The 14,969-nt window shown below is 37.6% G+C and overlaps 3 protein-coding genes across 3 annotated transcripts in view; 2 read left to right on the top strand and 1 right to left on the bottom strand.

Annotated features, from left to right (window-relative positions):
* KPNA1 (karyopherin subunit alpha 1) overlaps positions 1 to 3,737 on the bottom strand; it is a 57,836-nt gene extending 54,099 nt beyond the window's left edge. Inside the window, exon 1 of the mRNA XM_019714016.2 lies at positions 3,598 to 3,737. The gene's annotated coding sequence lies outside the window, so the exon portion shown is untranslated. The remainder of the gene's footprint in view (positions 1 to 3,597) is intronic.
* FAM162A (family with sequence similarity 162 member A) overlaps positions 1 to 14,969 on the top strand; it is a 159,380-nt gene that overhangs the window by 86,647 nt on the left and 57,764 nt on the right. The window lies entirely within an intron of this gene.
* On the top strand, positions 2,950 to 7,337 carry LOC141572767 (uncharacterized). The gene is made up of 3 exons (XM_074338706.1): positions 2,950 to 3,104; positions 3,189 to 3,949; positions 6,070 to 7,337. The coding sequence occupies exons 1-2, from the start codon at positions 2,950 to 2,952 to the stop codon at positions 3,898 to 3,900; spliced, it is 867 nt and encodes a 288-aa protein (XP_074194807.1). The 3' UTR covers positions 3,901 to 3,949; positions 6,070 to 7,337.

The raw sequence follows: 14,969 nt of genomic DNA, 5'->3' as shown, positions 1-14,969 counted from the left end.
AATGGGAGAGGCAGTGTGGAGGTGTGGAGAAAAGTCAATAGATAACGTCTAAAACTGCCATATCAAGAAATAGTAATAGAAGTTATTTAGAAATATGAAAAAGGAAACAGCTAAAAGACAGAAAATGGTAGCCTCTAACGTGCAGACGCTGGGACAAGGGACAGTTGTTTTTCAGATATTATTCTAATTAAAAAATTGTGTTGTTAATGGCAATAAAGCAAAGAACATGAACAGCCATTCAGCTTTTAGTAAATTAAATCTTCACAACATCATTTCATGATGTTAAACAAACTACATCTAGTTTGTTCTGCTGGAGAGACTGAACTGCAAACCAAAACAAAATCAAGTTTTAATGATTGAGGTGAACATAGTCCAAATAGGCCTGTGTTTGATTGCAAACGCTACCACTTACTCTGTGAAGTAGGGCAAGTTACCTAACCATCCTGTACAAGCAACAACCTCCTCAAAGTATTATGCAAGGATAATTAAGTGAAAGCATCTGATGTAGTGCTTGACCCATCAATAAATAGTTCTACCTTCTGCTTGTCTTTCTGTTCCCTAGCTATAAACCCCCATTCTGACCCTAAGCTGCCTTGTTGATCACAGAATATAGAGGCTCATGGACAACTCAGCACATATCCCTCCGCACACTGGGAAATCAATGACGATGAGTAAGCAGACTTATCTTTGTATATGAACGGCAGCATTATTCTTGTTACGTGAAGGAGATTATCCCCATTATCCACATTCTGGATTACTGCCTGCTTTCAAGAACTGTCCCAATTAGTCTACTACACTAGGTCAGAACCATTTTATCACTTAGGTCAGTTTTGTAGAGTTGGAACATCTTTAAATAAAACAAAACGAAACAAAACAAAACTGTACTGTTCCATCAGTCTTCATCCCTGCTCTTTCACTGCAGGGCCTCAAACTTTTCTAATGCAGGCTCTATTTGGCCCCTCAGTGGCCTAGGGCCACCTCCTGCTTACTGCAGCAAGAATAGAGTGAAATCAGCCACAATAGCTAATTGAATTGTTTACCATTTACAATGTTTTCTTCCATTATTATGGCTGAATTCATAATACCCTGCAAAGTACAGAAATCTTAAAACAAAGATAGTAATAGGGAATTATCTTTATCACTAGATCAGTCATCTTTACATACATGGACCAGTCTTAACTGATTTTATACAAAAGTCTTAATTGATTTTATACAAAGTATTCATATATACTTCTAAAAACAATCTGACAGAGGTAAAATACAAACATCATAAATCAACACTTCATCATTAATTCAACAAACACTATGCCTAAAACATTGTAAATTAAAATAAAATATAATCCCTACTTTCAAATGAAAGGGAAAAAATAAAACAAAATTGATAGCAACAGGGAACAAAGAAAATAATCCAGGAAACAACTCAGAGCAATTCGAGACTATCTGGTATAATTGTGACATAGTCAAGGCTAAAGAAAATTATAAAAATTGGACACATCTCTGACTCTCCTCACAGCCAAAGTGTAAAGAGAAACACCAATGCCTACAAAACACAAATAATGGAATAAAAGCAGCCATTTGTTTTTTGTTTTTTGTTTTTTTTTAAAGGCTCATCACTGGGGTCTTAAAAAAAATTGTTTCTAAGTCTCTACTCTGTAAAAATAAATAAAAAAATTAGAAACAGTGTCTTGGATGGCAATGAAGAGTTTCATGTTGCCTTTTCTTATGTATCAATCCTAGAGAGAAGTCAAGATACATAATATTAAATCATAGCTTTGTGAAAAAACTTCCATGAGGACATAAAATAACATAATGCAAATATACTGACTTCAGATGAGGCATTTAGTTCTATCATGTAGTTTATTCTAGGTTTTTATAAATGTATGTTTCGTTCCCTACTACCGTAAACTCAAGGCTTATGTTACCTGATTCTACTTGAACTTCCTTTGCTATTTAGGAGAGTTCTTTACAGTTTCTGCTCAACTATAATGACAGATGAAGTGTCATGCAGTGTTTATATTCGTTATTTGTTAGTCTTCCCCTCTACACTATAAATTACACGAGGACAGGAAGAGTGTCTTAACCATATCTTGCATCCCCAGTGTTGGGGCACATAATCACTCCATAAGTATTAGCTGAATGAATGGGTTAAATAAAGAAAACACAACCAAGAGGTATGAAAGGAGATAAATAATTTTCAAAAAATGGCAGTAACTTTGCGTTCTAAGGCTGGTTCCAACAAGAGCTGGATGACCTTAGGTAAGTTAAATTTCTGCAATCGTCCACGTTTTCATCTGTAGAACAGGAAAAATTAATATCTATTCAGAGTTACTGTAAGCATTAAATGTTTTAATATAAAGTATTTAGCACAATACTTGGAAAGGAACTCAATGAATGTTAATTCGTTTACTTTTGCTCATGTCCTCCATCTTAAAATCAGGTATTACACATAAAAGCGCCCCTCCCAATAATAAATTATTACAGTAAAAATACAAGAGAGTTCATTTTCACTTTTCTTTGAAAAGTTAAAATTTCATCTCTTCAATCTTTAAAATGGAGGGGGAATAACTTGTGGATTACTTTCAAAATATCACAAATACAAGAACAAGTTGAGGAAAAAACAATGTCAAGAATGACTCTTAAAGCAACAAGAGGGAGCAAAACCATCGGCTAGAAACAAGTTCTGAAGAAACTGTTTATTAAAGAAAAAAGTAATATCATTTAACACGTTTTAGAAAATACTGCGCAATTGTTTACTCTTAATTTAAACCTTAAAAATCAATTCTTGTGAAATCTTTCACTTAAAAGGGGGATGTTAAATGCTTTCATTCAAACCTTAAACATTCCTTCATGACGACTTCCCTGACTCCAGTCATCCTCCAGTTTTCCTGTCCCATTTTGGGCTTACTCTAACACCTCGCTGTTTCCCTCGAATCACCACTTACACACGCAATGTGCAGACTAAGTTCTGTCATTCCTATAATTACCACACCCCTGTCAGCCGCTTCAGGCCCATGTTGTTATGACATCTGTAAACTGCAGTCGTTACGTCTCCACCCCCGCCTCCACCTCCCTCCAAACCACCGGCTCCGGCTCCGGCTCCGGCTGTAACTTGTGAATTCCCAGACAGTCCCATCCAGCCTGGCTCAGGATTTTTGCGTGCCCCCCACCCCTGCTCTTTCCTGCCTCAGTCACAGCACTCTGCGCTGCTCACCCCGTCCCCCACCCGCTCGCTCTGGGCCACAGCGCAGGCTCCGCGCTCGCCTCCTCTCCGCCCCGCTGCCTCGGCGCCCCGCAGTCACCGCCGCCGCTTCCAGCACCGCCGCCGCCCCGCCTCGACCGGCGTTCCCGATGGCGATCACACCAGCGCTCCCCCTCCCAGGCGCCCCCCCCCCCAGTCACTCCGCCGGCCGCGCGGCCGTTAGGACAGCCGGGCCAGTGACGCACGGACGCGCCGCGAGCGCCCGGGCCCAGGAACCCGAGCTCGAACACGGCCGGCGCCCTCCCACGCCCCGGGACCTCTCCCGGGTCCCGCCGAGGACTGCCGGATCCGCCGGCGGGAGGGGGAGGGGCCGGGGCCGCAGGGGTCCCCGCACTCACCAGGCTAACGGCGGGCGATCCCCGTGCCACTGCTGTGGTGAGCCGCTTGCTCGCTCGCCGGGCCGCAGTACCTCTCGCGCACACAACCTCGAAGAGCCGGCGAGATCCTTGGCCGTGCTCACCAGGCCTCGCGATCAGCCGCCGCGCACCCAGCAGCAAGACCTAGCTCAGCCGGCGTTCGCAGTGCGTCTGCGCACGGGGGCCGGCCCTCGCGCCTGCGCGCGCCCCTTCGCTGCCCCGATACAGAGGCTGCCGGGAGATGTAGTCTTTCAACCTTCTTTCGTTGGAACCTCTATCCGTTAGCCCAACCAGCTGCAGAGTGGGAGATCGAGGAGAAGGTCTCGCTGAGGAGGTTCGGAGTCAATTGTAAAGGTTGTAGAGTTGTGGTGGGTGGAGTGACGATTAAGCGATACTTCTTAGGTTGAGTTACGAAGTTAAAGCTATATAACCTGTGTTCGAAGCTCTTCCAGGGCGGATCGAACCCTTGCGCGTCTCTATCTGTATCTAGCTTCCGGTAATACCGTTAGTACCTAATACACGTTTATTGAATGAATGATGGAATGAATGAAGGCTGAGGGTGTATAACAAAGGTGTTAAAAGTCAGTACATCATGTCTAAGGCATTCACATGCATCACGTTTCAGGAAGCTTCTGTATATTCCTTTTTTCAGTTCTCTCCCATTGCCTTTGCCTAATAAGGTACGAGGAGTATCAAAAGTCATTAGAAAAGAAATAAATAAATTAATTTTTAAAAAAGTCATTAAGAAATTAAATGAAACACAAATACTTGTTTACTCTCAATCGGTGCTCTCAAACGAAAATTTGGGGCAAATAATTGTTACTGTTAAATTTGATGGAATTCTTTATGGTGAATTCTTTTTGAGCAGTGGCTTCTAAAGAAGAAAGACTGAAGCCAGACAAGCAGAGGCCAAGGAATAGAAAGTTTCACGTGTGACATGGTTTATCAAATCGATTTAAACCACACCCCCACCTCTCCACCCAAAAGCAAGGTGAAAGAGTTGGAGTAGTTTAATACATTTATAAGTGTGGGAGAGAGGATCATACTGCAGGCTGTACAATGTTTATTTGTCCTGGATCTCTCTGCCGTTGCATCGGTATTATCCGCTGATGGTGTGTTTTCTAGTATCAGAGTTGAGTTTGATCAAAGGGGCTGAGAAAAGTGAAAGTATTCTAAGAGACTCTGGGGCAAGTATGCCTGACCACAGCTAAGCTCAAGACAGATCACTTTATTCCAATCAGGAGATAAGATTGTTCAGAACTTGACTTTAGTCTTCGTTAAAACCAGTTTATTTCCAGTTCATCCTTACTCCTAGCTAGGGTATCCCTTCAGGGTCCCCACTGTAAAAAATAATATAAACAGAGCCACTTTAAAATGGTGGCAGCACTGTCATCCCAGAGGAACTGCCTTGCACTTCTTATGCCTCCAACCTTTGGAATGTTAAAACTGGGCAGACTGGGCCTAAAGCAACGTTGTGTCCCAAAGAATTGTTTTCAAAGATAACAAGAAAGATACTATGATTATCAATGATGACTACTGAACTGAAAATTTTAAAAATTGTTTGGAATTACCATCATTATGTTACGTTATCTGCACCAACAGAAATGCCTTCATTCCGTTGATGTAATTGTTCCCCTTCCCTAACTGGAACACTATTTGGGTTTCTGCCAGAATCACTGATTCCTGAATAGCTAGTCTTTGATCTCAAATAAACGCTTGTTACCTCTCACTTGTAAAGGCCTTCTATTTTCAGTTTAGCACAGCCAAGTCTGGTGTATTTACTAGGGCCTCGCTTCCTCGTCCAGGTCTCATAAGTCCCATGAGGCAGACAGCCAAAAGCTCAGTTCAGCCAGTGCTTTCAGAATTAGCAATCACTTCAGGGGGGAAAGTGATGGCAAACGTCAGGCTCACCTCTCATGGTTCCCTTTTCTTCCAGATCTTGGACCCACAAATTCTCACTGCCATGTTAGCACTTCAGTGCCTTAATTTTTTTATACTTTGTCCAGTTGGTGGGAGGATTTGTTCAAGACAACAAGGGTAGGCCATTGCTGAAACAGAATTCCTATATATATGTTGCTTTTACAAAATGTTATCATACCATACATAGTGTTTTATTAGCTAATGTCTCTGACTGTACCTTTTGTATTTTGAGAGATTTAAAAACTATAAAAGAATAGTTTTGCTATTACAAACAATGCTGCTATGAACATTCTTGTACGTATCTTCGTGTGTACAGGGAAACTGCTAGATCCTAAGACATTGCAACTTTAACTTTACTCAGTGTGGTAGGCAGAATTCTAAAATGGCCCTGATGATCTTTGCCCCCTGATGTTACTGTATATAATCTCTACCCCTCTAGTGTGTGTGGGACCTTTGACTTCTAGCCAATAGAATATGGCAAAAATGATTGGATGTCACTCCCATGATCACATTTCATATATGTCTCTACCTTAGCAGACTGGAGCTGGGTATTCTTCTGCTGGCCTTGAAGAAGAAAGATGTCATGTTGTGAACTGCCTACGGAGAGGGGCATGTGGCAGAAAACTGTGGATGGCCTTTAGGACCTGCGTGCAGCCTCCAGGTGACAGCCAGTAAGAAGCCAGGGCCCTTAGTACTACAACCACAAGGAAATGAATTCTGCCAACAGCCTGAGAGCTTGGAAATGGACTCAAGCCTCCAAATGGAGAAGAAATAGCCTAATTTATACCTTGATTGCCGCCTTGTTGATACCCTGAACAGAAGAACCAGCTAAACTGTGCCTGGACTCTTGGCCCATAGAAACTATGAGATAATGTGTTTTAAAACACTAGGTTTCTAATAATTAGTTACACAGCAATACAACACTAATATGCTACATATTGTGGATTATTTCACAAAGTAACTGTACCACTTTATACTGCACAAGTAGCATATAAGAGTCTCTTTTCTAAACATCCTTGCTAACATTTGGAAATGTCTGACTTTTTATATTTTTGCCAATCTGGTGGGTGTGAAAATAAATAATAATATATAATAATTATACACTTTATCACTTTAATTTAAAAACATGAAAAATTGGTATTTACTTGAAATTATATATTCCGTTATATTTCTTTTATGTTGCTTAAATGCTATTATTTAAGCAAAATAGCAATAGGACTAGTTAAAAATGGCAACTAGTAATAATTAATAGAAGGACTAATGAAGCAAATAATATGTGTGAGAAAAATGTGACTTTTTATGTTTCTGTAATAATTTTAAAAGGAGAATGTAAATACAATAGAACTAATTAAACAGATATTACCTATATCAAAAAATACAATGATATGTTTTTGTCCCATGATATGGTGGGATGTTTGTATTCTTTCTGTTTCTTTTTCCTTAATACTTCTCTGAAATGCCTGGAGCCCTTAGGACATTTTTCTTTTCTTTCATGTAATGGTAAAACTGAATGCAATCAAATATAAAATTTTAACTTGTAGCTCTGTTCTTCTGCCTGCATTGCACTAATTCCTGTTGTTGATGCAAATGATGTTATGCTAAATATTCTCTCAACAAAAGTGTTTCAGTATAGAATGCTTAGGATTTTACTTACTAACATAGCAAGTTTTTAAACTTGTTGGAATTCCATTCCAGCTCTCCAAATGTCTACCCATTTTGAATCTGCAGACTTACTTTGGTAAACCAACTGTTTGTCAATCAGGTCCTTTGCATTTGTAAATTAACTATGTAGATTCTCCATATCTAAAATGCCCATCATTTTTAAAACACTCTGAAGCACACTGTATGTCATAGTAAGTTAAACCTCTCTTCCCCAGGGTAAATGGTTTTAAAGAATAGAGGTAATTTCAACTTGTTAAATTGAAGTTAGTGTCCAATGAAATTCCCAGTTTTAGTGAAGAAATTCAGAAAAAGTTCTGTTTAACTTGATTGCTTTTTTTTAACTTCTGAAAAAGTTTATTTCCAAAAAATTAAGCTTTTTTTTTTCCTGTTGAAGTTTTTGTCACAACACTGAATAACTCAGATGCAGTTGGTTCATCCTTTTCTAGACTCCTTATGGCATCTTCAAAAGTTATCAGACAGTTTGGGAGAACCAGCAAGTTTATTTGTTTCACTGTAATCTTTCTCCCCATTCTCGAATGTATTTCCAAATTGGAGCAGGACATTGTTCTTGTTCCACATTTTGAAATATGATTTTATAGCAGGCCAACATTTAACATCTTTTCTATGGCTGGCAACAATGATAGCCATCTTGTAGGCATATGATTAAGGAAATTATCTCCTTCCATTTGTATAAAGTCAAAAATTTCATTAAATGCTTCCATACGTTTTGAGGAAACTGAAATTGACCAAACACTTTCATTATGAAAACCTCCCTATCACAGGTAAGCAAACCACACCCTTCTTTTAACAGTGTTCTGTATAAGGTGTTTGTTTAGCAGATGACACCCTTTCATTTTCTTTGGTAAGAAGTTTAGGCTGAATAGAATTTGTCAAAATTAACATTTGCACTGAAAGCAGATAAATGAGCCAAGTCTACTTTGTCTTTGGACAAGATGTAACACCCTTTGGTTTATGTGTTGTGGTTTCATTAAAATCTTTATAGACATCTTGAAGACAATTTGAAACTTCACTTTTCAAGTCAAATTACCTTAAGAGCTAGAGGGAACATTTTTTTGAATCAGGAAAGGTTACCTCTCTCACTTCTGCAGATCAATCAAAGGCATGATACAATAATGCATATTGGTTCATGTGACATGCCCAAAATAATTCAGCCATTATTTTCAACTGAGCATGGGTGTCTTTTGAGGAAACTGAAAAACTTTTGAATTTAAAGTACTTGTCTGTCTCATTCCAGAGTTGTAAACTGATTTACAAGGGCCTTCACATCCCCTCTCCACCATGCTCAATCCAAAATTCTTCTCTACATATTGTGCAGTGTGCTCTGTTTTTTTCCTTCCTAATCTAGTTATATTGTCCTTCCATCTGTCATTAACATTACACAGTCATTTATCTTTCTTTTTCAATGATGTCTGGGTCATGCTGTTGTTGGTATTACAATCATTCTCATTTTCATTATCTTAACTCTTATAAAGCATGGTTACCGTATTCATGATGCTAAAAGATTCAGTTTATACGAGGCACAACGATTAATCCACAGGCAAAGCCAAAGATGGACTGCTAATGCTTATGACTGCAATGCACTTAAATTGCACACTTAGGTCACCTCCCTCAGAATGATACGACAATGATCACAATTGTGAAATGCAACTCATGGTTATCAACATCAATGGTCGGGGACAAAAACAATGATGGTGACTATAGAAGTCAAATAATCTATGGTGTGTCCATTCGACATTAAAAGCAGTGTTGCTTTCAGCCCCTATTTTGGGGGGGCAGTCACATGGATTTTGTACTTTTCCCCTAATCTCCCACACCCATCACAAGAAGACCAAGATATTTGGCGTGTGAGCTGGGAAGGCTGCCCAGGATGTGAGAATTTTGGTGCTAAATCCCAGGTCAGGCAAATCAGGACAGCTGGTCACTCTTTCCCACCTGTACTGGCCAGATGGATCCTCTTCGTCTAGCCAGTATACCCATTCCCTTACCTGCTGTGAGTGCTGGCTGATAACTGTCAGCTGCCCCCTTCTCTGAATTGCAGGCCCCAAAGTAGCCAGCTTTCTAGAAGGCTCCCACTCCCATCCCCAAGGACAGACGTAGGCCAGTAATTGACAGAGTTCAAAAGGCCAACCCTTGCTACAGAGTGGGACTTACTCTAATGGTACAATTTGTGCTCTAGAACTTCCCCTGGAATCAGACTGAAGCTCTCCCCTAACCCCATATTCCCTGAGAGCGCTTCCTCAATAAGCGACTTGAACAAGAATCCCCATCTCAGCCTCTGCTTCTAGGGATCCCAAATAGGACATGATCCAAATTTGTTTTCCGTTTCCTTAACCAGTTGTCCAAAACCACTTATTGAGGTTGGTCCATTGTTTTCCCAGTGATCTGCAATTTTACCTCTGTTATTCATACAAATACACATACTCAGGGCTCTATATTGAGAAAAGTATACATATAGATAGTCACATGACACTCAGAAAATGAAAAGACCCAATGAGCAAAAATGCAAGCATAAAATAGCAGTTTTGACCTGAACATGAAAACTTGAATAAGAAATTAATTGTATTTTTTATCACATAAATTCTGGCTTTTAAATGGCACTTAGCTTCTCATTGCAAATATTTGCAGGAATTTTTGAAATGTACCATAAAAATATTGACACCATAAAACCTGCAATGTGAAAATGTGCATCATCAATATCGCAGAATATTTATGCATATTTATATAATTTATATAGTATATATAATACATAAACAAGAGATATATGTATCTTGAATATACATATTTATCTATTTTATATATATTCAATATATAGAGAGAGTTACATATCTATTTTGAGATCTATACATTCAAGATACCTATATTCTCAAATTTCCATATTAGCACAAGTCTGTTTTGGAGCTTTTTATTTTATTCAGCTGTTTTTTTGTCTATCCCTGTACCAATAACACATCTGAATTACTGTAGTTGTATAAGTCATGATGTTATAGATCAAATCACCTTCACATTGTTTTTATTCTTTAAAATTGCCTTTGCTCTTCTTGGGCCTTTTTATTAAATATAAATTTTATAATAACTCCATTAATTTCTATGAAGAAAATCTGGCATGATTTTGATTGAAATTTCATTGAATTGATATGATTAATTTTTGAAGGATAGCCATCTCTATTATATTGTCTTCCTCTGGATAAGGAGATAGTATACCTCTCCATCTATTTAGGTCTTCTTTAATGCCTTTCAGTGACGTTCTGTAATTTTTTTTCATGAAGTTTTTATACATCTTTTGTTAAATTTATGTTTAGTTACCCTATTTTTTTTTTTTTTTTTTTTTTTGCTGTTGCTATTGTAATGGTGAAAACATCAGTACATTTACTGTTTCTCATGCATAGGAATGAAATTGATTTATGTATAACTTCCATGTAGAACCTTAGAGAATGCTTTTATTAATTCTAATAACTTGTCTTCAGATTTTCTTGGATTTTTCTATAGTCATATGTCCTGTGATTAATGACATTTTCATTTCTCTATTTTCATTCTTTTTTTTTTGGTTTGTTCTTCTTTTACTGTCTTTGACAGAAGCTCTAATTCATTTGCTAAATATAAGTGGAATAGGAAGCATCCTTTGTCTCATTCCTGATTTTGTAGGGAATCGTTCTAATGTTTTAACATGAAATATGATGTTTGTTCTAAGATTTTGGTACAGCATCTTTTATAAATTGTTTATCAAATAACTTTTCTCTCTATATATGGAAATGAGCATACCATTTAATATGTAGTTGAACAACAACTGCTTGAACTGCGCAGTCCACTTATGTGCAGACTTTTTTTTTCCCAATACATACCTGTACTGTTTTCCATACACAGCTGGGAGTCCGCGGAGGCAGAGGGTGAACTGTGTACAATGATCTATGACATTTTATATAGGGGACTTCAGCATCCCAGGGTTTTGGTATCCGTGGGGGTCCTGGAACCTACCTCCATCATGGTTACCGAGGGACAACTTGAGTCTTTGGGGAGTTAGAAATTATATGCTGATTTTTGTGCGGAGGTTGCCGCCCCTCCTAAACTTCACGTTGTTCAAGAGTCAGCTGTAGTTACGCGGTGATTTACATTCATAGATTTTTCTAAAGTTAAGTTATCCTTGCATTTCTGAGATAAACCCAAATTGACCATGATTTATTTATATAAATTATATTTAATGTTTTGATTAGGATTTGTGCATCTGTGTATTTACATAAATGAATGTCTGTTGTTTTTCCTATTGTATTCTATACGTCTGTATTTTATACTGTTGTCTATCTTTGGTATCAAGGTTGAACTAGCCCTGAAAATTTTGGGGGGAGTATTCCCTCTATTTCTGTTCTCTAGAAGATTTAATATAAGATTGGAATTATCTGTTCTTTGAAAATTTGGCAGAACTCACTAGAGAAATAATTTTAACCTGTTGAATTTACTTGTTTAATTGATAGGTAAGTTTTCAATTACTAATTCAACTTATTTAATATATATTTTAAAATTCAGGATTTCTTTTTCCTCAGCCAATTTTGGTAAGTTATATTTTTCTAAGAAAATCTACATGTTGTCTAATTTTCAACTTATTAGCACAAAATTGCTTTTAGTATTACCTTTAGATTTCTAGTGTATCTTAGTTATATCCTCTTTTTAGTCCTTAAATTCTTTATTTGTAGCTTTTCTTGTCTTTTCTTGATCAGCTTTATCAAAGATTGGTCCAATTTTTGAAGCTTTAGGAAGAAAGAGCTATTGGCTTAATTACTTCTCTGTTGTATTTTTTTCTATTTCATTGTTTTCTGTGTTTATTCCTTCTTCAAGTTTATTCTGATTTTCTTTTCTTACCTTAAGGTGGATGCTCAGCTGTATAAATTCTGACTTTATTTTTTAATATAAGATTTAAGGTTATGAATAATTTAAGCACTAATTTAGTTTATGTCACAAATTATACCAGTAATATTTTCACTATCATTTGGTTCTAAATATTTTCATTTCTATTACATTTTCATGAACTATAAAGTGTTATTTTGAAGTGTATAGCTAATGTCCTAATGTTTATTTTTAATCTATTTTTTTTTATTGATTTCTAAGTTAATTGCTTCATGGATAATGGTCAAACAACATTGTCCAATTGAGAATGTCTTTTAAATTGTTGAACTTACACTGTGGTCAGTATACATAACTGTTCAGTGTATACTTAGGAACAATATGTATTCTCTAATTATTGAGTGCAGGCTTCTACATATGTACATTAGGCAAAAATTGTGTTGTTCAAATCTTCTATAGCCTAATTTTTAAAAACTATTTGTTTACTAGTTACTGAGAAAGGTGTGTTAAATCTTTGTAACAGTGGATTTGTCAGTTGTGCATATAATTCTGTCACTTTTTGCTTTATATAGTTTGAGGCTACATTATTAATAGCATATAGGTTTATTATTAAACCTATTGCTGGTTAATTGAATCTTTTGTTATAATCAAGAAGTCATTTTTATTCCTAGTAACAATCTTTAACTTAAGGTCTATTTTGTTGTTATTAATAAAGCTACACCAGATTTCTTTTGGTGTTTGCTAATTACATTTTTCCGTCTTTCTATTTTAAATCTTTCTCTATTTTAATGATTTTTTTATATCTCCTGTAAACAGTGTGTAGTTGGATTTTTAAAATTCAATCTCTTAGTCTGTGACTTAACTAGCAAGTTTAGTCCAAATTACACATATTATAGTCATTTATTATTTGGAATTATTTCTATTATTTTGTGCTGTTTGTCTCACTTTTTTCCCCATTTCCTGCTTTTCCACACATTTTTGGATTTTTTGAAAGTGTATTTTTGGTCTGCCATTTAGAAGTTAGATACTTTATTTCTTTTCTTTTAGAGGCTGCCCTTAAATTTTAATCTGCATAATAAACTTAATGTTAATCTCTTGAGCAACACAAGGACTTTAAACCCCTTTAACTGTAGTCCTCACGCCACCATTTTACATGGCTCATTTTCCAGTATTTTATTTCAGTCTTATTTTATTCCCCAAATTAGACATTCTTATTACTGCTGTTTTATGATGATGATTGTTTACATGTGTCTATATTTACCATTTCTTTGCTCATCATACCTTCTTGAAGCTTTGATTTTTCTTTGTTTTTTCCCTCCCTCCTGAAGTATATCCTTTAAATTTTAAGTTTTTAAAATGAGAGTCTATTTTTGGTAAATTCAGTTTTTGATGGTCTGAGAGTGTCTTTATTTAAAAATTAAGGCAAAATAAAGGCTTAGCTAATTATAGAATTCTAGGTTAACAGTTAATTTCTCTCAGTCCCTTTAAAAATATTATACTAATGGCTTCAGGTTTCCATTGTTGCTGTGTATTAGTTTTCTATCAATGCCAAAAAAAGTGTATTAGTTTTCTATCAATGCCATAACAAAGTACCACAGCTTTAGTGGCTTAAAAGCGCACAGATACACTGTCTTACAGTTCTATAGGTCAGAAGTCAGCAGCTGTGGGTCTCACTGAGCTAAAATCAAAGCTTGGGCAGGCTTCACTCCTTTCTAGAAGCTTTTGAGCCCACTTTCTTGCTCACTGAGGTGTTGCAGAATTTAATTCCATGCAGTTAAAGGACTGACATATTTGTTTCCTTGCTGGCTGCTAGCTGGGGGGTACCCTTAGCTGCTAGAAGCTTCTTTCTGGTCCTTGCACGTAGCCCCTTGCATCTCAGAAACAGAACAGGGCATCAAATCCTTCTCGCACTGCAATCTCTTTGATGCAGCTAGAGAAGTTTCTCTATTTTCAAAGACTGATGTGATTAGATTGGGCCCACCTGAATAATCCTGGCTAATCTTTCCATTTGAAGGGTAACCTTAATCAGATCTGCAAAACTCCTTTTGCTAGGTAAGGGAACATATTCATAGATTCAGAAGATTCAAGTGTGGATATCTTTGCAATGGGTAGAGGGAAGACATTATACTGCCTACCACAACATGTAGGCTGTCAGTCTAATTGTCATTCCTTTGTAGATGATTTGGCTGTTCTCTCTGGCTGCTTTTAAGATCACCTCTTTGGTGGTCTACAGTTTCACTCTGTTTCTTGGTATGGATTTTCTTTTGTTCTTATCCTTGTGAACATTGCCTCTCCTCTTTTTTTTTTTTTTTAAGATTTTATTGGGGAAGGGGAACAGGACTTTATTGGTGAACAGTGTGTACTTCCAGGACTTTTTCCAAGTCAAGTTGTTGTCCTGTCACTCTTAGTTGTGATGGGTGCAACTCAGCTCCAGGTCCAGTTGCCGTTGTTAGTTGCAGGGGGCACAGCCCACCATCCCTTGCAGGAGTCGAGGAATTGAACAGGCAACCTTGTGGTTGAGAGCCCATTGGCCCATGTGGGAATCGAACCGGCAGCCTTCAGAGTTAGGAGCATGGAGCTCTAACCACCTGAGCCACCGAGCCAGCCCTCTTCCATTCTCTTTTGATATCCCTACTAAACATACTCTAGATCTTTCAAATCTGTCCCATCCCCCTCAGTCAGTGCCATACGCTTCATCCACAGGTATGTGAATACCTTAGCCTCATGTCCAAGCCCCAACCCTGCAAACAGTCACCTTTGGCCATCCTTAATGCAAACTGTGGCACAGTCCACCCTTGGAAGGCGAGAACCATGAAAGAGGACCAATCAGTCCCTGGAAGGAGATTTGGAGCTGTAGAGGCAGGAAACTTGGGAGTTCCAGATACCTAGGGGTGGTTTACGAATGGATATATTCTTTT

This window comes from Rhinolophus sinicus, linkage group LG01, assembly GCF_036562045.2.
Source record: "Rhinolophus sinicus isolate RSC01 linkage group LG01, ASM3656204v1, whole genome shotgun sequence".
Lineage (NCBI taxonomy): Eukaryota > Metazoa > Chordata > Mammalia > Chiroptera > Rhinolophidae > Rhinolophus > Rhinolophus sinicus.
This window is presented reverse-complemented; position numbering and strand designations above follow the sequence as displayed.

Excerpts from the sequence above, each read along its gene's own strand:
- LOC141572767 (XM_074338706.1), top strand. The coding sequence starts at position 2,950 with ATGTGCAGACTAAGTTCTGTCATTCCTATAATTACCACACCCCTGTCA. Across the intron at positions 3,105-3,188 it reads CTCCGGCTCCGGCTCCGGCT|TCACAGCACTCTGCGCTGCT; the intron begins GTAACTTGTGAA and ends TTCCTGCCTCAG.